The sequence below is a fragment of the Plutella xylostella genome, chromosome 12 (assembly GCF_932276165.1).
Source record: "Plutella xylostella chromosome 12, ilPluXylo3.1, whole genome shotgun sequence".
In the NCBI taxonomy this organism is placed as follows: Eukaryota; Metazoa; Arthropoda; class Insecta; order Lepidoptera; family Plutellidae; genus Plutella; species Plutella xylostella.
In genome coordinates, this window is record NC_063992.1 from 4,549,638 (window position 1) to 4,573,807 (window position 24,170).

Below are 24,170 nucleotides of genomic sequence, written 5' to 3' on the forward strand. Positions count from 1 at the left end.
AATTACCATGATGCTATTCAAGCAGCACAACAAAGGGATTCGCATCTTGTATTTTGAACCAGAATATCATAAAACACGGAATGCTATTAATCTAATGGTAGCAAATGCCGCGGTGTCCGATGTTCCAGGAAATGATAAAGTTGGCTTTGCGAGACGCGAACTTTGCAGAGGTCTCTCTAGCGGGGCGCTCCTTACTGGTGCTTCATTTTGATGAAATATTTACTTTTTATGTAGCCTGTGTAGTTTCCCACCGCTGGGCAAAGGCCTCCTTATAAATTTACCACCGCATTTATAAATACTTACATTATAATTATTTTATTATATAGGAAAGGTTATTTTTACTAACCATGTTGATCCCAAGAAGTTTTTAGGGTATCTGTAGGAAGATAGTTTATGTAATACTATAGTTAAATTACTTATTAATTATTAAACTCATACAAACTAGCGAGTTTGCCAAAGTTGAGCAGTTCAAAACATGTAAAAGTATGTAGGTAGTAGCAAAAGCGTGTAGCGGAGAGTTTTGATTTTCTAGTTTCAAAGTATAGGTACCTCGAAGTGGGTACTGAAATACGCTTCCAGTAAAGTGTATTCACTGCAAATCTGCTGAATGGGTCTGAATTTCGAAGTCCGAGTCGAATATTATTGCAGAGAGTCTAGAATGGCCCGCCAATTCCAGATATTTTTCTATTTATTCCAAGTCGAATATAAATCTCGAATAAAATATTTGACCGTAGACGTGCCAGAGTACGCGGACCAAACACTTACCTGATTGACCTCAGCCCGGTATTTTTATTGTTTCTGAATTCCTAGTCCAAGATAGGAATTCCACCGAAAAAAAGGAAAGAATTTTGGATCGCAGACGACCAAAACAATTCGTAATGCGTATTTTCTCCTATACATACGACTTCTCAACATATGTTCTGAAGTTAATTTATTCAATCCGACGCGGCACAGGGTGTGTAAGTGAAATTGCATTGTAATAAGCAACATGTGTGCAACCGGAGCCGAGGCAATCACGCCCGCCAACCGACACCATTAATGTAAAATTAAGACGCGGAATATATGCAAATCTACGAGATGGAAGCCTAAACAAATATTGTCTCTAATAAATGGTGCTCAGGTTTTAGTCGGATTGAAGAAGCCAAAGGTATGCGCTGGAGCGAGTACAATTAAGTTATATTGGGATTTAGGATTGGGGCTGCCATGTTGTTATTTGAATTAGAATATCGTCAAGGTGCTATGATGGTGATTGATAAGATAGCAATATTATGTAGAAGGTACAGAATGAAGAATATTTTTGTCCAGGACAGAATAATAAAGTTTGTCGCGCGATATTTTTTTTCACTTAGTTGTAATGTATACTATTGGTAACCACTGGTAAATAGGAGTGTAGGGTAGGTACAACGCTTTCCTTTGTACCTACCTGAAATGCTCCACATTCCTTTGAACTAGCAGCAGACATAAAATAATATAAAAGCGAGTTTGCATTTCCGCATCGCGTTTGTTGGTCGTTTGCTCAAACAGCCGTGGCATCCTTCGGTTCCCTTTCTATTTGTGATAAAATATCACAAGTTTCGGTCGCGCATTCTTTCAGTTCTAAAGCGAAATCCAACGACTTGGAAAACTTTTCAGCTTTCTTGTTTAGTTGCACGATAGCGGCGATGTATACGAAAACTTTGTAAGACACTCGCGCGAAACAAAATAAAACTGGCGACGATAAATCGCTGCACTTTGAAAAGGTTTTCAATTTAACTTGTAAATATGGCGCCGGCACCAAGCGTTGATCTAGATCACCTTGCAGGTATCCTATAAATAAAGTCAACTAGGTTTAAGATTTCCTTGGCGCTGTAAGAAGGGTGGAGCAATTTTCCAATACAGCCATCACAAGTCTGGGACGGAGGTAGTCATCTTACAAGCTGAATTGATACTTCAGACACGCTGTGAAGCACTATTCTCTTGAAAGCTTTTCTATTATATTATCTAAGACCTTTCAACACGTGGTGAAATGTCTGTCGTACCGATCTATCGATTCCGAATCCCCCTGGGGATCAAACAAAGTGCTTGTGAGAGCAGGGAAACCATATGCTACGAGAACCACATTGAAAATGAAAGGGTTCAATTGAAAATAAATTGTAGTAGGAATAAATTAATGAATTTCTAATCTGATAAGCCACCGTCCATGTTGAATACTCACGTGTTCGAAAGTATAAGTAAGAAAGTTCTAGAGGATCTATCCTATTAATAGATTTATAGGTTTAAATTTCGATTACAGGAATAGTAAGGGATTAGTATGCACCAGGAGCGCATAAGAGCGAGTGGGTAGAGCTCGTCACTTTCCCGCAAATTGCTGGGCTCACCCGCTCGCGACGTGGTTCCGCTTTAGCGGTCTCGCGCCTCGTATAAATCCACATTATGCAAGTAACGCCGTCTTGGTTCACTGCCAGCAGTCTGGGGCTTATATCCACTTACTAATGCTACGGTTTAATAGGTATACAAATAACCCAGGGGAGCAGCATGGACTTCTACTAGCTATGTAATTAGAGAAAGAAGTTTATTCACGCCTAAGTTTTCCCTAATTCTTTTTTGTTTTTCTCGTACCTTCGTCTCGGTGACACTGGCTTAATTCTTCACGATTGAAATTCAAATCCGAAGTTTCCAGCATAATACAATTAAGACGCTCCGGTAATTGAGTAGACATCCACCCCACTGTTTTTGTGAAAAACTTCGACGAATAATGAAGCAACAAAAACGCCAGACACTCTTTTATTGTTTGATTGCGTTACGAAAAATATTCTAAACGACCGACGGACGAAAAGGCTTCGGGGCACTGCGTCTGCATTATTAATTTATATGCTATGGATATATTTGTGATGTCGTTTATAAAGTATATTCCGCCGGTGCTGCAGCTGCAATTAATTCATATGTGAGTATTGCTATGACGATAACGATCGATCGATGCCGGCTAGCATACACTGAAGATTCTAGGGACGATTTCCGGGCTGAGCAGACATTAATATTGATAGGCTCGTGGCGCTTGAAGTAAATAAAGAGTGGCGCTAGAAGTAAATAAAGATGTATTATTATTATTTGAACCGTGTATTTTTTCACACGTAGCAGAAACCATAGAGAAAATAACACTACGTTTTAGCAGAAACCTCGCAGAAACGGAAGAAGTTTTTCATACGCAAAAGACGCAAACATACGAGTACATAAATCATAGACATTTTGTTACTAGCCTACATAAAAGTTGACGTGCGTATACGGGGTGTTTACTTACTTTCTCAACGAGGAGTCTGTAAAGAGTTGATAATAAAAATCTGAAAATTACTCAACTTTAATAACTCTACTATTAATTTCAGGGTGGAATATTAACAAAAAGTTTATGTATTTAAATTCTCAATCTCATTTATTTACTAATTAATAAATCACATTTTAATAAAGGCACCACAATAATGTTAAATCACAATTATTTTAATTTGTATGTCTGAACTGAAAGTTACTATTTATTCTTTTAACCTAGATTTAATATACATATTCTTTGTAAAATATAGCATGAGTTCTATGACATTTGATTGATACATGCTATTTTAATGCCATGCCTGATGAATAAAGTTCGTTTTCCGTTGAAAAATAACAAATTACAGATTAATTGTACGGATTTGACCGCTGTCACAGGATCATGTTATATTTTACAAAGTATACAGGGTGTTAGACAATGGATATTTTAGAACTTTGCAAAATACACGAAAAAAAATATTCCTTCACTATATACAACTTTTTTTTAACAGTTTTTTAATAGATAGTTTATCCATTTGTTATTCCAGTGATTATTTAGAATTTATATCGGTAAGTGAACTCTTCATGTATTTTTACTTTATTTAGGAAGGCACAATTAATCAATTTGAGCTTTACTCAAAGGTTAACAAGTGTTTTACCCTATTTAATGATAATTTTGTACTTTATTTAAGTTGATAATCCATGATCATGAACTGCGTAATTCGTATAAGCATTTAACATTAACAAAAATAATTTTAGAACTTCATTATTATAAATCTTATTTACAAAAACTTGTCAATGCAAGCAGTATTTTTAATTTCGTAAAATATTTGATCAAAACTAAAACAGAACGAATTAAGTTTTATCTTTCACTTTTAAACATAATATTTTTGTAATAAACTATGTACATACTTATGAAATATCGTTAATTCAGTGGTTTACGGTTATGGCACTACATAAAGTTTAGGTAGGACTTACCTAAATATCATATTTAAATAACAGTAGTAAATCGGTGAGTAAATATCGGTATTTAAATTATAAGTTTGACTTATAATTAGCGGTGTTAATCTATTTAATAGCACCTTACAATATAAAAAAAAGAAAATGATATAGATGATGCTAAAATAGCATTAAAATAGTATTTTACAGAATACAAGTATGATAAAAGGCACCATTGTAAAAAAGTATGTCCTACACGTTTTGATAATAATAACGAAAATAAAGTTGTCCTCCATAGGTACATATTATATGGATATTTCTATCGTCTTTTAAATTGTATATTTGTTGATTATTTTGTTTACGATAGTAATACATTGGTTCTATGAAACGAATGACGCATTGTGTAACCTGCTTTTTACACCTGTAAAGATTCATTTTTTTATAGAGTATGAATTAAATTAGAATATTATGCAGATAATTTCAGGTTTCCAAAAAAACTAAAATATATATTTACATACGACTAGTATTATACTTATTGAAACAAAAATCCCAACTGGATGATACACTCAAGGCGAAAGCAACATATTAGTACCTATATATAAATGTTACGTGTTTAAAAGCGTTAATTTAATATATTTGTAGCCACGCTGTTTAAAAATACTATTTTATAATCATAAACTTTACAGCACCTACTTTGTGGTACATTTGTACAATTTTGTGCGTTTGTATTGCTTTTATTAATACACATTACTTTTCTATATTACAGACTCTATGAGCAGGAAGTGTTAAGAGATTCTCAATCAAATCAATTATTTTATTATTGTCTGTGCAACGCGTGACATAAAGTTTTAAATACGTATCTCAGGTTTTCTTAATCACAAATCAAATCAATACACAACCAGTTTAAACACCAAGACTTTCACAGTAACACTAGAAAAATAACATAGTACTCGTAACAATATTGCTTACCGACCTTTCATTGTAGAGTGCACCATCCCGGTAATTGTCAGAGGTTGACTATTCCGTTCTCTCCGTAAAACTCGATTTCATCTCCATTCACTCTGGCCTGGTCGCGGATGACCACTGTGGGATTATTCGAGCACGACTCCTCTGTTACCGTGGATGGCAGTGAGTTGTGACATCGCTGGCATTCTAGCACCACCATAGGGGAATCCATGTCGGTGTCAGCGCTGCTTGTTCGTCGCAAGCGCCGGTTGGAAGGGCTGTTGAGACGGTGCTCGAGTATTGCGCGCCAGATTCGCAGTTCTACGCCGCCTCTGCAAAGGGAAATTTATGTTAGAACAAGACATCATATCGACTTTTACAAGTTTTATTTTTCTGTAACTTTCTCAGTGGTTTTATGTCTTCAGAATCTGTCCCTACTGTACGGGTTAGAAGGCCCAAGGAGGTTTTTGTGCGACATAAAGCTCGCGGACAGGCATTAATTGATGATAATCTGCTATAAATACAGTCTATATGAAAGAGATCCGGGGTTTTCAGCCGGTATATACAGTCCGTATGGCAACGGTAACTCGGCATATTAGAATTTGAGTTCCGCAAAATCTTCCTTGAAGGATACAGTAGGTGAGACCTACTGTATCCTTACTCCTATCTAACACTGTATCCTTCAGTATGTACTTAGTGCGTTTACATATCTCGCAGATACAGATCGCACTTACGGGCTATTTCATACATCAAATAACGTACTTAAGGTTGAGTTTGGCCAAGTCCTCCCTGGAGCAGTGGTCCAGCAGGTCCTGCAGAGTGTACTCCTGTGCACATATCTCGCGTATGCTGTCGGCGCCGACGCCGCGCTCCCGCAGCCAGGACGTCAGCTCTCCGCACGGCTCCTGCTCTGGGGGCTCCGGGCTTCTAGAAGGTAAAGGGTGGTTATTGTTTTGAAAAGATGGTAAAAATGATTACTATTAAAAAAGTGTCCATTTGGCTTACTATACCACTTCTACAACACATAAGTACTGTATAAGCTACAAAGAATTTTGGGAGACACTCACCTGTGAGTCTTCTTATCTATCATCATTTCTTTGAGCAGCATCCGCATAGACTTCTGCTCCTCCAGCATCGCTTTCAGCAACATCTGGTTCTGCTGATAGCACTCTACGAGCTCTTGTTGGAGTCTGCAACAAGATGTAAACATATTTATTTGTTTAAATACAGATATTATGTGTTCCGTAGCGACATCTGAAATCCATGTTATGAGATAGCATCTCCCTTATCATCGTAGCAGCTTGCAGTTTTCAAATTTTCGCGCCAAAATCCCACGCTTTCTACGATTGGTCAAGCCTCGGCCGCGGGCGGCGTCGCTTTCTAGCTGTCAGATTAGTGACTTTTCCACCATTATTGCGTCAAACTTAAAGTCGTACGCATTGCAGTTTTTTAGAAATCTTGTCTTATCTGAAATATTAGCAAATTTCCAACAAGATTTTGTTCGCGTTTCGCGTGTTGTGTGAAAATACCAATATTAAGATGGATGCAGTGTCAGATGGGTGCAATTCGACCGGGGAAGTGTTTTTCCGCATGTCAAAATGGCGGGCCCGACGCGTGCCTTTCCGAAGAAAATGAGTGTTTGGTGTACATTATGCTGCGGTCCCCCGTAGCAGGCGCGCCGGAGGAACACAACACGCAAGTGCAGGAGGCGGGCGGCCCGGCGCCGCGCCCGGTCGGCGCGGCCGCCGCCCCCGCCACGCCCACGCCGCTACTGCCGCCGCCCTCCCGCTCTCGTAAGAGACGTCGAGTTTGGCTCTCGGAGTAGCATTAGCAGGGCCAGCTACTCATTAGAGTGCGCGCGCCGCAGCCGCAAGGATCGCCGCGGCACGCGCCGCGCGTCCCACCGCCGTCACGCGCGCTCGCGCCCGCGCCACCGCCGCCGCCGCCGCCGCCGCCCGGGTCCGCTCATCGAGTTTTTCGGAGCTTGATACACAAGGTTTGAAGTTCTGTCGCAGCAGCCGGTAAGTCAATTACCTATCTGACTTAGTGAGTGCTAATAAGGAAAACCAACTAAGGCCACAAGACTTTTTACTTACACCACAATCAAATGACGAGGTGTGTAATTTATCAATTTCCATAAAAGAACCGTTAGTTCCGGCGGCACCATCTTTTAGAGTGGCTAAAATTGAGGAACACCAACACTTTAACAAAAGTGTCTGGAAGTCTTAGGGATATGCGGACACCCATAAGAAATACTTAGCATGTGACATGTCCCGCGTTCGTAGACTTTAAAGTTAACGAAGAGTTGGCCAACGAGTCGAATTCCTTTATTAACTGGCCTCGTATGCAGCGTAGTGTTGCAGAATTATCTAATGCATTTTTAACTCAAAATAAAATAGTTAATTCTTCACTGCAAAATGTTATTGACTGGGGGTCAAAGGTCAATGAACCGATAACAGCTACTACCTTGTATTCGAAAATAAAAGAAATTTTTGATAAGGATTCTAAGCATGAACTAGTCTCAGGATATATTACAGATTATTTGCAGAAAGCGAAAATACGGAACGAATGTATTGCAGCACGTAGGGGGGCACTTTTGAAACTTCTTGGCGATAAATATATCAGACAGGGCGTAGGCAATATTCCTCTGTCATCTGAATATTTATTTAATCCACTAATGCTGGCAGAGTCTACTCATCAATAAGATACAAATATGTTTATTATAGAAAGTAAATTACAAGTGACACAAAATATAATTACCTACTTAGCATGTACAAAATGGTTACTTAAACAAACTAACAATAACATTGGTTTTTGATGGTACTTTTGTAAATTTATCGTCACTCCCAACTCTGCACTAGGCGGTATTGACAAGTTTTAACGTGCTACCGTAATATATAACACTGAACCACAACCTTCGACGTCTAGGTCAAGGCAAGGTTATCGGTCTTTACACAGCCGACAAGACAACCCGCGCGCAGTGCTATGCCGTTACAGTCGGTAGGTAGGTACAGTTGCCCCAGCATACCTACTCTGCTCAACTGTCTAATAAGCCAATGTCCTTTCCTGGTTTTCAAGCAGGGGGAGGAGACAAAAAGATCAATAACAAATACAAGCCCCTTACAATAAATTCAAAGAATCTTATAAAAAATTACTAATTGCCATTTGTAGGCTGCCTTCAATACTACCTTTACTACGTTTGGGAATCACTCATAGCACCACCTGTAGTACCTACCTACTTAAAAGTAATAAAATCAGCTTCCCATTTTACAAAACCACCACTGATTTTACCTTCAGCAGAAAACATAATAAGATTCCATACTGGTGTCGCAAAGAATGCTCGCTCAGATAAACCAAATGTTCACAACAATCACCAATTGGATAGCGGAAACCCTCAGGACTCGAGGAATTCGCATGATTGAGTATCTCAACGATTATTGCCTTGTCAGTCAGTCCAAAGAGAACCTCTTAAACACACAAGAGCAACGATAGACCATTGATCTTCTACAAAGCTTATGATGGATCATCAAAAGTCCATAACGACTCCATCAAAAAGAGCCTGGAATTCTTTGGTGTGGGTTGGGACACACATGCAAACCGCAAGTTCCTCCCACCGTCAAAGACAGACAGTATTCAACAGTCAATTATTGGTATGCTGACATGTGGCAGTTGGAACCTAAAGCAGGCACAACGCCTCTTAGGGAAATTCAACTTTGTAGCCTTCATCACCCACCGGGGAAGGCTACATTGCCGTTTTATGCAAAGACACTGTCAAAAAATCGACTATGCCCCCAGACAGAGTTATTGATTCCAGAAGAGATTACATCAGAGCTAAAATGGTGGTATTCAACAGTCAATTACTGGTATGCTGACATGTGGCAGTTGGAACCTGAAGCAGGCACAACGCCTCTTAGGGAAATTCAACTTTGTAGCCTTCATCACCCATCAGGGAAGGCTGCATTGCCGTTTTATGCAAAGACACTGTCAAAAATCTTGTCTATGCCGCCAGACAGAGTTATTGATTCCAGAAGAGGTTTCAACAGAACTAAAGTGGTGGCTACAGAATCTGCACATCCCGTACTTGATCCACGAACCACAACGAGTGATGAATTAACTGACCACAGATGCCTCAGACCAGGCATGGGTTGCCCAAATAAACGATTCAAAGGTTTCGGCCAGTGGGAGAGTTTACAGATGTCATGACATTGTAATTTGAAGGAAATGTTCACTGTTATAGGTGCCATAAGCATGAAATACAAGACACTCAGACAGACAACAGTATTACTACTACAGAGGGACAACAGGACAGTTATGGCCTACATCAAACAAGAAGGAGGGACCAGGTCGTTGACCCTACATTGCCTAGCCAAGACACTACTGGACCTCATCGACGAGCTTGACAGTATGTTGACACCACAGTACCTTCCAGGCGTTACAATGCAAACTGCTTGTCACGCGGACGAACTCCAGAGTGACACTTACTCAGCCCAGCAGTAGAACGGATCGTCAGCTTTTGGGGCATACATACCTCAAATGTCAACAAGGAAATACCTACACACCTATTTGGAATAAATGGTCGGTTTGGTGCTCTAAGCTCATTGACATACTCGTATATATTACTGCGTAAGGACAGGCCCAACCACTCAAGAAAATGGCACCCGCACGTTGGCCCTAAAATGTCTATTCTCTTGCGTGCGGGTCCTCAGTCGACAGTTGTCTGTGACGGAGAGATGAGTCTTTGTTTCTTGTGATAAATATGCCTATTTTTGTTGTGAAAGGCTAAAAAACTATGATACGAAGGTCAAAAAGGAATATGGAATATCGTATCATCCTTAATTAATAAATAAACACATTTTAAAGCGATAATTATTTTACTACCAAAGTCTACAATGGCCGCACGATGTAACCTTGTACGGACGTCCGCATGCAACTCACTCATATTATTATGTACCTACTGTCCGGTGACGGTAAAATATGAACGCACGTACAAGGTTGCGTCGTCAGGATAAGTAGCTCGGCTCTGACATAGTTCCAACAAATTGGCCATGCTACCAATTTATGATATGTATTTTTTATAATTTATTTTGAAAATATAGACCATTTTAAGAAACTAATTTCGTTATTTTTGATTTTTATTCATTACAACTATTTTTAATATAATTTTAAAATTTGGCCGGCTGAATGGATGTATGACGTCACAGAACGTACTAAAATATTGGTGCCTTTGCCTGCGCCACAAAAAAAGCAAGTGTCACTTAACGTCAGTGAGGTAGAATGTCATTGTCATCTGTCATCTGACTCTTAACCTACAAATAATACTCTGTGAAGCAATAATACTCACTGAAGAAATACTATCTCTGTTCTTGTTGTCATCGTAGTATCCACTGGTTATTACTTATTCGTAGTAGAGATTCAAAACAAGGTAAAAAATAAATAAATAAAATCAATAAAGAGAAATAAACACACGGGCACCTACTCTGTGCACACGGGTGACACGGGCTGTGAGGTTCACAGAGTACATGAGGTTTGCGTTTATTGACGTTTGACGTTTACTTTTGTTTTGTAGGCAAATGCATTCTGTGCATATATCCTAATCAGTATGTATATTATACTCTATGATCCTAATGTGGCGTCATAGAAAGGACAAATGAAGGTTATTAGTTTTTATTGAATAATTAAAAAAATAGAGACCTAATTTAAAATCTGATGACCAGAAATTGTACTGGAAGCATATTCCTCGAAACGGTTTTAAGCATTTCAATCTTGTTCAAAAAGTTAGCATGGCCAATTATGACAGATGGCAGTTATTTTGCTTGTATGAAGAAGGTTTGAGTAAAATGTTCTGAAGGGCGTATCCTTCCTTTTGAAATCATTGTCTAAGCTACATATAAACAAGTTTATTCCTTCGTCAGTAATGGTCGCAAAATATTTAGCTTCTATATTTCTTAATAATGATGTAGCGAGTCCGCGTTGTTCTATGGTGTAGCTTATCGATCTGTTCTTGTTCATAAATCTGTAATTTCTATAAAAATATCACAGAATCTGGTCGTAAAACACGTTTTAAAGGCTATTTCAGTAGCAAAACCTGTGCCCATGAAGCCACCCATGTGGAATGCACGTGTGCTCATAGAATATCTACAGCATTCTTCTCCACTGGTAGATAAATTTTTTGGAGTAACTAAGAGAACAGCTACTTTACTCCTATTATACTCGGGGCGCAGGGTACATGATTTAACTTTGCTGCATTGTGACAATGATCATTTAATTGACGATGGTAAGAGTATAGTCATAGTTCCTGTGTTTGGTTCAAAACCAGATACAAACTCATTTCTACAGTCAGGTTAGAAGCTGCTATCGGGGGCAGATCATAATATAAATGTAATTAAAAAAAAAAAAAAAATCTGCTAAATGAATTATTGTGTGATATACATGCCTAAATAGGTATATAATTATTGTAAGTTTGTTGTGATTAGGTCTATTAGGTTCATGGCCAATTTATTTTTTAATAAATTAGTATAAGGTATTTTAATATGGTCACCTCCATTTCATTGGTATTTCCATAGTTAGTACCTATATTTCTCATCACGGATTTATATCTGATGATCAAAGTAAGTTACCTACTTCACATTATTGCGTCATCTCTAGCTGCCAGGTGATAACAGACATTTCTCATAACATGGATTTCAGATGTCGCTACGGAACACATAATATTGGAGTTTTACCTACCATTAAAACTCTTATTATGTTTCCAGCGACATCTGAAATCCAGCAAGCGCTACCTGGCGCTGCTATTATTATTCGGGAATATAATGGTGGAAAAGTCACTAATCTGACAGCTAGAAAGCGACGCCGCCCGCGGCCGAGGCTTGACCAATCGTAGAAAGCGTGGGATTTTGGCGCGAAAATTTGAAAACTGCAAGCTGCTACGATGATAAGGGAGATGCTATCTCATAACATGGATTTCAGATGTCGCTGGAAACATAATAAGAGTTTTAATGGTAGGTAAAACTCCAATATTTATTCTTGGATGTGGTAGGTTAGAGGTGCATTTGCTGCACTCAAGACGTGAGCTTTTATATTATGTATTAGGAGTGCATAGCTTAGTTGAGGTTGCCGTGTCAGAGTAGCGTCAGCAGTCGAGTAGTCGGTGGACACGGGCGACGCATGCTATGGCTCTGAAGGCTCCACTTACACACAACTATGTCTATGTTAGTTCATAAGTACCAGGAGTGCATAGCTTACTTGTGATTGTCATGTCGCAGTAGTGTCAGTTCCCTGGTGGAGTTGACGGTGGAAACAGCTGAAGGCGTCGCGTGCTCAGTGCCTGATGATGCGGGCTCCGCTTCGACGCCGCCGCGGCAACGGCCCTCCTGGCCGGCCAGGTTTGCGCCTAGTTCTGTAGGTATTGAGGAGGTTAGAGTAATGTTTGTAAAGTAGTAATCTTGTTGATAGGTCACAAATAGATAAGGATAAAAATGGTAAAGAATGTTGGAAAATAGTATGTATTTGTGTTTAATAAAGTAAAAGTAAAGGATATGATGTCCTGCAGCCCAATGAACCCACTGAATGAGTGTAGCGGAACTCATTGGATAATTGTGTCTATACCCAGAAAGGACCATCTAATAGTTACATTGAAAAAAAGGCTAACTAACCAGGCGACAAAACAGTAATGGCAGCTTGCACAGCATTCCTAACTAGATTATCCAGCGCGAACATCCAATGCGGCTTTATGCTGTGCATTCTCAACACTGCGTTCACGGCTTCTTGGAACATGTAGATGGCTGCGTGAAGTTCGTTGATGGCATTTGAGTCGAAATCTAGTTCTTCCTTGAGGGTAGTCATAGCTTGTTCAATGACCCGTCGGTTCTGGTCCATTATGTAGTCTTTGAGCGCGCAACGCAGGATTTCTAGGTGGTGCTGGAAAGAAATGTATAAGAATTATTAGGTGTTAGTGTAGTGGTTGAGAACTAGGGGCCACTTGCAGAAACATATTAAATCTATATTTAGTGGTAAATCTCGATTTAGTGTCGAATTTTATATGGACTGACGTTTCTTAAATCGAGATTTGACACTAAATCTAGATTTAATATGTTTGTGCAAGTGGGGCTAAGTCGGAATCATGGAGTCGATGGTTCCATTAGTTTCTTCCAGTTAGTTAGTGAAAGATCACGTGACCACAAATGTACTCTTTTCTCCGACCATCAAGAGATAGAACCCGTCTTTTCAGTAGAAAAATTTCACGTAATGCTACAGATAAAAGAGTCTTACCAAAGCCAGCACGGTAGTCCCGAAGTCCTGTTCAATACTCAACATCCACTTGGAGCAGATCTTCTCTCCGTCCTGCTCCAACACGCGAGAGAGAGTGAGACGGCGCTGGGAGTCCTTCTTCAGGAGGTAGAAGCCATCTTCCACGTCTATTGAGGAGCGCGGCAAGTTTGTCATGTCCACCTGAGGGGGTGGAGGTTTTATTATCTCTCGATCATATGCATATGCACTCACAACTATAATCCCCGAAGGGCTAGTCACAGGTGGCTAACAAGTGGGTCATCCACTTTTCGCAGCACATTTGTACTCACGTGATAGGTTGCGAACTATATCGCCGTTTTGGAATAAGTACAATGCACTTAGAATACACTTCTAGAATCTAGATGTGCAGGTTTCCTCACGATGTTTTCATCACCGTTAGAGCACGTGGTATTATTGTACTTAAACTCCTTAATTGAAAACACAATTGAAAGAATTCATTGGTACGGTCAGGTGCAAAGAAACCTAACCCCCGCTCTTACTAACAATGCTACTGAGGGGGGTCAGATTTATCTGCCCCTTACTGTACAAGCCAGGATTTGAGCCCACGGCCTCTCGATTGAGAGGATCCATTACGCCACCACCGCTCTATCTCTCGATCTTATGTGTCCTTGTTACCTATTATGAATTTTATTGCGAATAATGATTACCTCAGGTGACAGTAGTCCACCGGAGGAGCTGCGTCTATTCAACAACGTATCGTTGCTGTCCATTTCATCTGTAGACGGCGTGTTCGGCATGGTACTGGAAAATAACACTTATATCAATATTAACATGGTAAGTATTCGGTTGTGCTGACTTATTGTGTCTGAATATATTATTATTTGTACTCTTCATGATTTACATACATTATAGCTGTTTATTATAAGCTCCGTTTTTAATAAGCCAAACAAGCTAACCAATTTAATAGACGCCACAGACTATAACTATTGTTTTTAGTTTAAAGGCATTATAACGAAGCCCAGTTAATTCAATAGAAAATTTATAAATTAGTAACTTACATATTTATATTTTTTTAAACAAAGAGTTATAGGTTTTTTAACACACTACAAAGATTTACGATCACACAAACATTAGATAGGTATGATACAAGAAAACAAACATGAATGAAATTTCCAAGCGTTATCGGTTATCAGCGGTCTATCCGAGATCTAGTATTGATTTACGCATGTGTTATCAATGTTGTGATGAGAGTTATTTGGTGCGATTGTGAGATTATGATATATGATAAAAGATAAGGTAATTTCGTAATTTGTATCAACACGTGCCAAAATCAAATATAAGAAGAATACAAGTTTTTTTAAAATGTATTTATGGAGTTATTTCTTGAAAAATACATTGGCAATAGTTGTTACCAATTTAGAGCGCAGGAATGAATAATTATTTTGATGCTAACTATTGTGCAAGTGATGTTTTAACAATATTGAACTAGGAAATCTATAATTTTGAATAAATTTTATATTAAACGAGCCTAAAATCCAATATTAACAAACCACAAAAATTAAAAAAAGACTATAATTTATTTTTGATTTATTAATGAGTCTGGCTCATTTTTCATAATCATTATAGCTAAGTCTATTCTCTAGACCTTTGCCTAGCAGTAACAAATATGTAGAGGCTAAACGATATCAAAATATAACTACAACTCTCAGTTAACATTGGATTTCCGACCTAAAATTTTATTATAAGTGCAAAAAAGGTGCTTTTGAACAAAAAGTTTTACCTGCTATTGGACAAGTCCGGTGGGTAAATGCGAATCGGTGATAACATCGAGGATGCAGTCCGGGTGATTGTGGGGTTGGACCGGATCGTTTTGACCCTTTGTGGAAACAAATACAGGCTTAGGTGCAAAGCAATCAACGGGTTTATGAGGGCTTCTAGGGAACAGCAGTCAAAGACTGATGCTAATCTGACTAGACAATGCTTTCACCATGATGACCAAACTTAGTTGAGCGCTAATGTTTGTCACTGAAGAAGAAGACAAAAGCCTAACTACATTGCTATTTGTCTAGCTTCTTTTATGATGAAGAAGCCCTCATAAGTTTTAGATACGACTGTGGTTCTAATTTCTACTTTGCACCTGCTTTAGCTGGTGATTAAGTATGATAAAATAAGGAATGATTATTTACTGAAACATAACTAGGTATATGTATAACTTTCATGCTCAGAAATAAGTTTTAACTAGGTGATTTGGAGTAAGATATATAGTAGCCACAACCATTCATAAAAAATGATTCGGATTAATGGCAGATTTGAACAAGAAGATTTTTTATATTCATAAAATGTGGGCGTTTCAGTTAAAAGTAGAACAGAGACAAAGCCATGCGTTTCTAGCTACATACCTAATAGATCTAAATGTTATATTTTCATGTAATCGTGTCAGTAGTTGACAAAATTAGTAAAAATCATAGGATTATCATAATTAAAACCAAAGTTACATTAGTTATTGTAACACAATGAGTATACAATTTAAAAAAAATTATAAAATATTGGGCCTAGTACAGAAGTTGAGCTTTATTGTTATTAAGTATATTTTCAGCAGAAAAAGGTCAATCTCTGTTCTAGGGCATAGGTATTTTAAATATCCAAATGATAGTTTCCTAACATGCGTAGATATAACTGAATGTAGCTTTATTTAAGTGACTGCTTTACAAAACCAAACACGGATATATGAATTCATACACAAACGATCATTGCACTGTCCATATCACAGTATTACACAAATCAAAACGTTTACAAAAATCAACACATACCATGACCCACGGGAGAACTCAATACTTTATAACCCACCCAAAAACAAGCACGATTTATGTACAGCCGTCACCTTAATGAAGCTGCATTGCACAAGTATACTAAGTACAAAGTACGTACTATATTTAGTATAAATACTATAACACTTACTCGATTTCCGGAGAACTGGGCAGGTTGCCAGCCATGCAAGGCTCGGATATCTTCTTGTGTGAAACCGGCTTTACTTTGTCTGACGGTACGGATATGCTTCTGCTGTAGTCCACACTGCTGCCTAGACGGTTGGTTTGTTTCTTCTTTCTGCAATTGGTTCATATATTTAAATAAGTCAACGTTTTTACATAAAAAGATTTAATTAAATGTTTACATAAGAGCTAAATTCAAATTCAAATGGTTTAATCGACGTAAAATTTTACAATTATTTGTCGATAGTCATCTACCACCATTTCACAAAGGCCCCGTCATTGAGAAGGAAAGAAATGGCGAAAGAAACTCCTTGAGCATCTTTTCAACTTTTTCCTTATATATCTATTACAATTTTTACTTATATCTAGTACCTACAATTTTACTTAAGTACCTATATCCATTTCATTTTTTCAATAGCCTTAGCTGAGGTGGACAAGACCACGCGTTTTTGTCGTTTAGATAATCATTTATACTATAATAAGCTTTACTACATAATGTCGTTTTTACAAAATTCTTAAATTTAGTCTCAGTTAGGCTAAGTGTTTCATTTGATAATTTATTATAAAAACGTATACAGTTCCCCATGAATGATGTGTTTGTTTTCGAAAGTCTGAGTGTGGGGAAAAGCAACTTATTTTTGTTTCTGGTCTCAAAACCGTGACTGGCTCCTACTTTACTAAATGAATTTAAGTTTTTACGAACATACATAATATTTTCATAGATATATTGGCTAGCTAAGCTATCATCGATTTGTAAATATGTAAATTTTTTAAGGCAGACTTCCTTATTCAGAGTTTCATCACTACACCAAGGTCGTAAGTCAGGAGGATCGTTTCTTTCTTAAAAATTTATCTATTTATATAAAAAAGGTAAACATAGGACTTACTCGCATAGGAAGCTGTCCTCTAACAGTTCGGCGGCGGTGGCGCGCTGGTCCGGGTCCGGTATGAAACACCGAAGGATGAAACTCTTCGCTTTAGGAGTCATTTCACTAGGGATCTCTGGATGCATCTTGTAGTATCCCACCTGTAGAAGAAATCAGGAAATTTTAGGATAACATTAAGCTCGTATATGCGCGATTGGTACCTACCGACACAACACTTTTTTTAACCTTGTAGACACGCCGAAAAATACGCTCGTCTGAAATTGCTCTAAAATAGCAATGAATATAGCATAACACCTGTGCTGTGATTGATGTGTAATATGATAAAAATCAGGTCAATTCAAAATCTTGCGACAACAATAACACCAAACATATTAGGTAAAACATGTGATTGATGCTTTGATAAAATAAGATCTCTATCTAATCTTGTTTACCTTAAACACAGCTGCTTGTGGAGATCCCAGTTCGATGAAGGGAGGTTTTCCAGTCGCCATTTCAACCACGGTGCATCCCAGGGACCAAATGTCTGCCTGTAAAGAAGATTGTATTTTGTTATTTATAGCCCACATGGAGAATTACAGTCGATGGCAATTTGATGATGAAGGTTAGATAATGTAATATCTACCGTTTCCTCCCACCAAGACGTACCAGGACGTCATAAGTTCATAACCCAAAAGAGTCAACATCACAACATTCACAACTTACGGGAGCTCCGTATCCCCTCTGCCCTTTATCGATGACCTCTGGCGCCATATACTGCAGTGTGCCAGCAAAGGTCTCAGTAGACGGACACAGGCCGGCCAGCCGTTTTGAAGTACCGAAGTCGGATATCTTGACGACCCCGCTGTAAGTGTTCACTAGCACGTTGTCGCCTTTTATGTCGCGATGCACGATTTTCTGGTCGTGGAGGTATTTTAGACCTGAGGAATTGAGGTTTGTTTAGTACTTGAATAAGTAAAACTTAAAAAATCCGAGAGTCAGGTAAAAATGGCTGCCGGATAAAATGAAATATAATGCAGGACGAGATGAATAAGGGATCTTTTATTCAGTTATTACAGTTTTAAAATAAATTAACGTTTTTGCTACCTATATACAGCTAAGGTACAAATTTGTAGTTCTATAACTTACCTTCAAGAATCTGTTTAGTATAATATGCGATGGTGGCCTCGTTTTCCTTCAGTGGTCCCCACTTGGATCTCAACAAAGCCGATAGAGATCCTCCAGGCACTTGTTCCATGAAGATTTTGAAGTAGTTGTCTTCAGATATTGATCCGAGGTACTGTAAAAATTACAATGAAAAATTAAAATCAGACTTCGTTGTTTTTAAAGCTGTGTCTCAATCTATCATTCTATGTAAATCCCGAACACCGTATGGTTTTAGCTAATCGATATTAATAAAATGTTGAACAACTGCAGAGGCTTCTAACCATTGATCAAGTAAACCAAGAAAAATAAATCAAATCGGTTCATACATTCAACTACGTGGCTACCAGACAAACACTAGGTATTCAAAAAATCTGAAAATCATCACCAGAAATTACCAGGATCGCATAACCCCGCAACAGTTTAACTAACCTGCACAATATTCCGATGCCTCAGCTGCGAGTGCAGTAAGATCTCCTCATGCAGCGGCTGCACATCACCCAGGTTCCTCTCGGGGATCTCCTTCACTGCTATACGCACTTGCGTGTTGAGGTCTCTGGCTGCATATACGATGCCGTATGTTCCTTTGCCGAGGACCACTCGCTTGTTGATGTCGTCTAGCTCGTATTCGAACTGGAATGATGAAAGAAGATTTATTAGGAGCTGGTAAGTGGGTGATAATTATATTTAATTCGTATCAGTATGGAATTTCATCAGTGAATGAGCCAAACTCTGTTAATAAGATTGTCATAGTACAAAAATCTGATATTTCAGCTGACGCCGCTAGCACAATGACGGAAGGCATTGTCGTTCGGCAATTCAACAGCTTTCAGCTACAAAACTACCACAGGAGGAACCGAGGAACATGTAATGCTGTCTCGCTCTAACCTCGTGCTGTCTCACTCTAATCCCGTGCTGCCTCGCTCTACCCTCAGCGCTGTGTATACAGGTATACAGGGTGTTACCTTGAGTTGGTCCTGCATGCCGCTAGTATCCAGGTCGGTGACCTTCTCGTGGTCGGCGGTCAGCTCTCCCAGCAGGTCGTGTAAGCGCTGTCGGCACTCGTGCGAGGGGAGAAACATCTGGAAGTCGTCGGAGTTCTCGCTCACGTAGAGGAAGAGGCAGCGCTCGTCGCGTTTGTAGAGGCTGTGGGGTGAGAAATTCAAATGTAAGGATTGGTAAAATCATCTATGATATTTACAGACACAAGACACTGTATTGGTTCTCTTTGAGGTGCGGGGCGAAGGGTGGGTGAAATGTGTCAAAGAGACGCAACGCCATTGGTGTGCGCTATGCTGCAAGGCTAGCGCGCACCAATAGCGCTCCAAATCGCTTTTTTAAGTGTCAGATAGACGTGCGAGTAAGTACGCGTACTTATGGCTTTATAAACTTTTTCGCCCGTTTGCCACCTTAAATTCGCGTCGATACTTCACAAACAAATCGTTCGTCGAGCTTTAAATACGCGTACTTACTCGTACGTCTATCTGGCCCTATAGTCTCTCAGTTTTATGAAAGAAAGAAGATTTGAAAGCTTATTTTCTAGTAAATTACCTGTAGCTCCGTATCATGTCGGCGGTGAAGAGCCAGCGGTGTACCTGGCGGCACTCGCCCCGGATGGAGTCGATGCACAGGTTGAGGATCTCCACCGACTTCTGTTCAGCGCCCATGTTCACGTTCACGTACGACGGCATGAACACTTTTGTTGTCTCTAATATTAATACCTGCGGATTTTGGGGGAATATTTAATTGAATTTATTTTATTGTACTAAACCTAAGCGAAGTGAGCAGCGAGTGTTTTCGGCGGCAAACGGTTTTAACAAAAGGTTTGTTACATATCTTAGTATCTACTCCTAAAAGTTATTTGATACTTACTGGAAAACGGATACTATTATCACTACTGCTTTCACTGGTAGCCTCGAAAAAGTACTCCATCCAAAACTGGAAGACTTGTTGCTCGGGGGAGAAATCCTCACTCTTTTTTCTAAATCTGTAAGCATAAGAATGGCACGACATGACTTCATACAAGAAGATTAGGAAAAATAATTTGTATGATCCATATCTATTTTACCGTGTGTGTGATAATGAAGTGGAACTACAGCGCCTCTAGCGGTTACTAATACAAAAAATATTTGTCAGGATAATTATGTATGAAGTTGGCAGTTTCCATACATAAACAATATGAAAATGGCAGCCGTCACGAGAGTGACTGGAAGAAGCAATGGCAGGCCTACGAGTAGCATACGACACGGTGACATCGATTCCATCCGCAATTTTCAAACTGTATCTTGATCTACGCAACGTTTACTGATCAAATACATACCTATCAATCAATTCAATGTTCCCAATAGTAGACTTCAGGTACCAGTTAGGTGGCTTCAGTTTGAACATGCATTCTGCCGCTTGTATTGCCTTCACGTAGTCTTGCGCTAGCACTGAGATCTCGAAGAATGTCGCCACATCCCAGTAGTCCTTTAGAGAGGATAAACTACCCTTCTTGCCTATGAGATGGTTCAGTACCATACCTGAAAATCACAATATATCTTTTTATTTGGGACAAAAGCAACACTAATACCAAAAGAAGTGGAGTGAAATCTGCGCCGGCCAAATGGTCAAATGGATAATAAAAAAGAAGTAAAAAAGTTGGCCAGATATATTTTACATAAGAATCTTAATTAACAATTAGAGAGTATTTGAACTTACCAATATGTTGAAGTTCTTGTGAATTTTTGAAATCATTGCCAGCTATTACGAGAAGTGTTGCCAAATTTATACCAGCATACTCATTGGGTTGCACTTCAAAGCCTTGTCTGTACCTAGAACATTATATTTATTTACTCATAGAACTTTTACAAAATTGGCATAAGTGATGGTGAGATGTAGAAAGGAATGCCTTGTTTTGATACTATACGGACAGAAAGAGACAGATATAGATTTAATATCGACATTAGCAAGTTCCTTATTGTATCTTGGCATAGTAAAGCAATTTTAAATAATTACCAATGTATAGCATTATTCAGACTCTCCGTGTCTGAATGTTGAGATTCAACGAACTTGTCTTTGTAAATGCGTCCGCAGAGACACAGCATGTCGGGAAATCTGTTCTCTTTCTTCTCCAACGCTTTTACACACACTTTCAGCGCATTCTCACGATCGCCTTCTTTGTTTCTCCTGAAATTGTTAATATTTATAATAATTGATTTACGTATACTTAGGTAATCATATTTAATAAGCTAGTATTTATGCATAACTAATTTCCTTTCCATAACAGAGATAAAAGGTTGATTTACCCATAAACAATAAGAGAGAGTACAGAGTGAAATTTTATCAATAACATTCCCGTTGCGTTAGAGCTACATTAGAGCAAAATAGTTACTTTAACCTTACCTGTTCATAGCAAAAGCGTACAAAAACCGTATCACTGGCATGTTAACATAATTCTTTCTATTCATAATAGTCTTCAGATCATCAACCACTTGTACTATGGCGTCATAGTCTTGAATCTCCCTGTATGATATGAGCATGTTGAGTATGGTGTCTCCAGACAGGACGGCTGGGTCGTCGAGCCTCTTGCGCATGGCATGGAGCACACTTGCCAGTTCTGCACCGTTGTAGGTCTCTCGCGCTTTCCGGAGGTCTGATAGGAACTTCTCTTGGAGGTGAGCTCTGAAAAAATTAAATGGCTTTAAGATTACAATTTTTCAAATATTTTCTCATGATGTAATCATCACTATCATACTTTGTTCTAGATTATCTACATTCATATTATGCACATTATTTTATCAATGACAGAAATTCACAGAAGTGAAGTGAAGCATAAAAAGAACTTGAGCATAGATTGCAGTGCTATGATTGGCTAAATTGTTGTCAAGTAGGGTTTAGGTTCAAAAGTTTAGTTAATTTAGTCAAGTGAAAAACTGGACAATACAATCACAATAATTCACAACTCACTTAGTCTGCACTTCAACATCTTGGAGTATATTCTTCAGCCTCAGTGTGAGGTGTTGCTTCGGATCAGCCGCCTCTTCCCCCTTGAACTTGGCGGCTGCCGGGTTGGTGGTCACACAGGTGCCCGCATCGGTCAGCTTGTATGATACAAACAGGAAGTTCGGTAGGGATATCTGAAAGCGAAATTGATTATACAGTTAAGCTTTTATACAACACATTGCATAAAAAGAGGTTTAATAAAAAAATTGCAAATATAAGTAGTCGCCTCACAAGTCACAAAGTTCATTGTGGGTCCAATTACTTACTGATGAAGAACTCATGTTTGCACAGCGCTGCTGTATTTAAATTAGGAGCTTACTAATACTAGTTTGCTATGCTCAAATGGACGGAAAAACTATCATTGTGTATCCCAGGCACGGAACATAGTGACTGACCTCTAATCTGACTAGCTAATCCATTCACCATGCTAGTCCAGCTCTAGTTGTACTGGAATGCTAAAAAGACTGGGTTTACAGTTAAAATGTTTACCTTCAGTCTCAGCGTAGCATCGGCATCATTATCATTGTACAGCAGTACATTCTTGTTCATATCGAAGCTCTCGCGCACACCGAGGTGGTACAGTAGAGAGCTCTGCTGCACCTGCAGACTGAGATCCACAAGGGCCACATCCGCATTGTAGAAGGTGTCTAGTACACTCGTCTCGCCAAAGTCTAGCTTCTCAAACTGGAATTTGAAATGATATATTGTTGTTCAGAAATATTGAGTGATTTGGTGGTTAAATTTGGTGCTTAGCTGTGATTTAAATTACAGAATTAATGAATCTCTGCTCTTGTCAAAATGTTAAAATAAAAATAAGCATGTAAAATAAAGTCTATTTTAGAATTGGAATATGTTCTAATCTAAATGTAATTAAATTTGAATTTACTTCATTATTTTTTCACAGTATTTTTCTTTTCAATTTTATTACAATCACACAGTTCTTGACAGCCAGTATTTATGAAGTAGCAACTCAAGAACTAAGTAAATATAAATACTCACATGAATATGATGCAGATTAGCGTTGACCAGTTCACTAGCATTCCGGACCTCGTCTAGGGCTCGTCTTCTGTGCGAGAGGTTAAGTGGATGGGTCACGTCCAAAACACAAGCAATATCCATCCGAGGCCTGACATTGGAACCTCCTTGGACCGTCGTAGTTGTGGCGTTGGACCCATCACTGCACACACTCTCGCAAACACTTCTAACTTCCCCTAAAATCATAATAACCGAAATAAAGACATCAACAAATCTAAGACGAAATGTGAAAAACAAAAGCAAAGATCAAAAATCAACTTCGCACCTGAATCTTCTAATGCCGAAGAATTATTCCCAGCTCCAAAAGCTAGCATCTCTACTGTTTTCAATTAACATTTGGATTGATAATTATTCACAATTTTGATCACAACATTTGCGTAGCATTAGAAAATTATATAGGATTTGAACAAAAAAAAAACCATTCAACTCAAGTAAACTTCAACTTGTTATTTAACACTCTAGTGATGTGACAACTTGTCGTGTCGTGCCTGTGTCGATCACGATTGATTCGATCAACACCCGCGAAGTAGTAATGAGTCGTTTGTTAAAAAAAAAAGTTTACAGTTTTGGAGAAAAAGATGGCGCTGTCTGAGTTGTACCAAACTGTCAAACCCTCAGAACACAGATTTTATGTCAGATCAGATTTTATGAGGCGTGTGTTAAAAAAAAAAGTTTATATTATTGGAGAAACAGATGGTGTTGTCTGAGTTGTACTGAACTGTCAAAC

At 38.7% G+C, this 24,170-nt stretch overlaps 1 protein-coding gene across 1 annotated transcript; it reads right to left on the reverse strand.

Moving 5' to 3' along the window:
• Positions 1-3,387: 3,387 nt before the first annotated feature.
• LOC105384192 (mitogen-activated protein kinase kinase kinase 15) lies at positions 3,388-23,912 on the reverse strand. Its single transcript, XM_048624409.1, has 26 exons — positions 23,709-23,912; positions 23,408-23,619; positions 22,898-23,092; positions 22,373-22,542; positions 21,809-22,087; positions 21,422-21,592; positions 21,125-21,237; positions 20,745-20,946; positions 20,297-20,411; positions 19,976-20,145; positions 19,390-19,570; positions 18,857-19,057; positions 18,410-18,560; positions 17,987-18,201; positions 17,716-17,811; positions 17,285-17,424; positions 16,366-16,512; positions 15,188-15,283; positions 14,115-14,208; positions 13,429-13,608; positions 12,813-13,077; positions 12,403-12,556; positions 6,228-6,350; positions 5,923-6,087; positions 5,189-5,492; positions 3,388-4,636 (listed from the first exon to the last, which is right to left on the reverse strand). Exons 1-25 carry the CDS (start codon positions 23,755-23,757, stop codon positions 5,222-5,224), a joined length of 4,155 nt encoding a protein of 1,384 aa, XP_048480366.1. The 5' UTR covers positions 23,758-23,912; the 3' UTR covers positions 3,388-4,636; positions 5,189-5,221.
• Between the last annotated feature and the right edge of the window lie 258 nt (positions 23,913-24,170).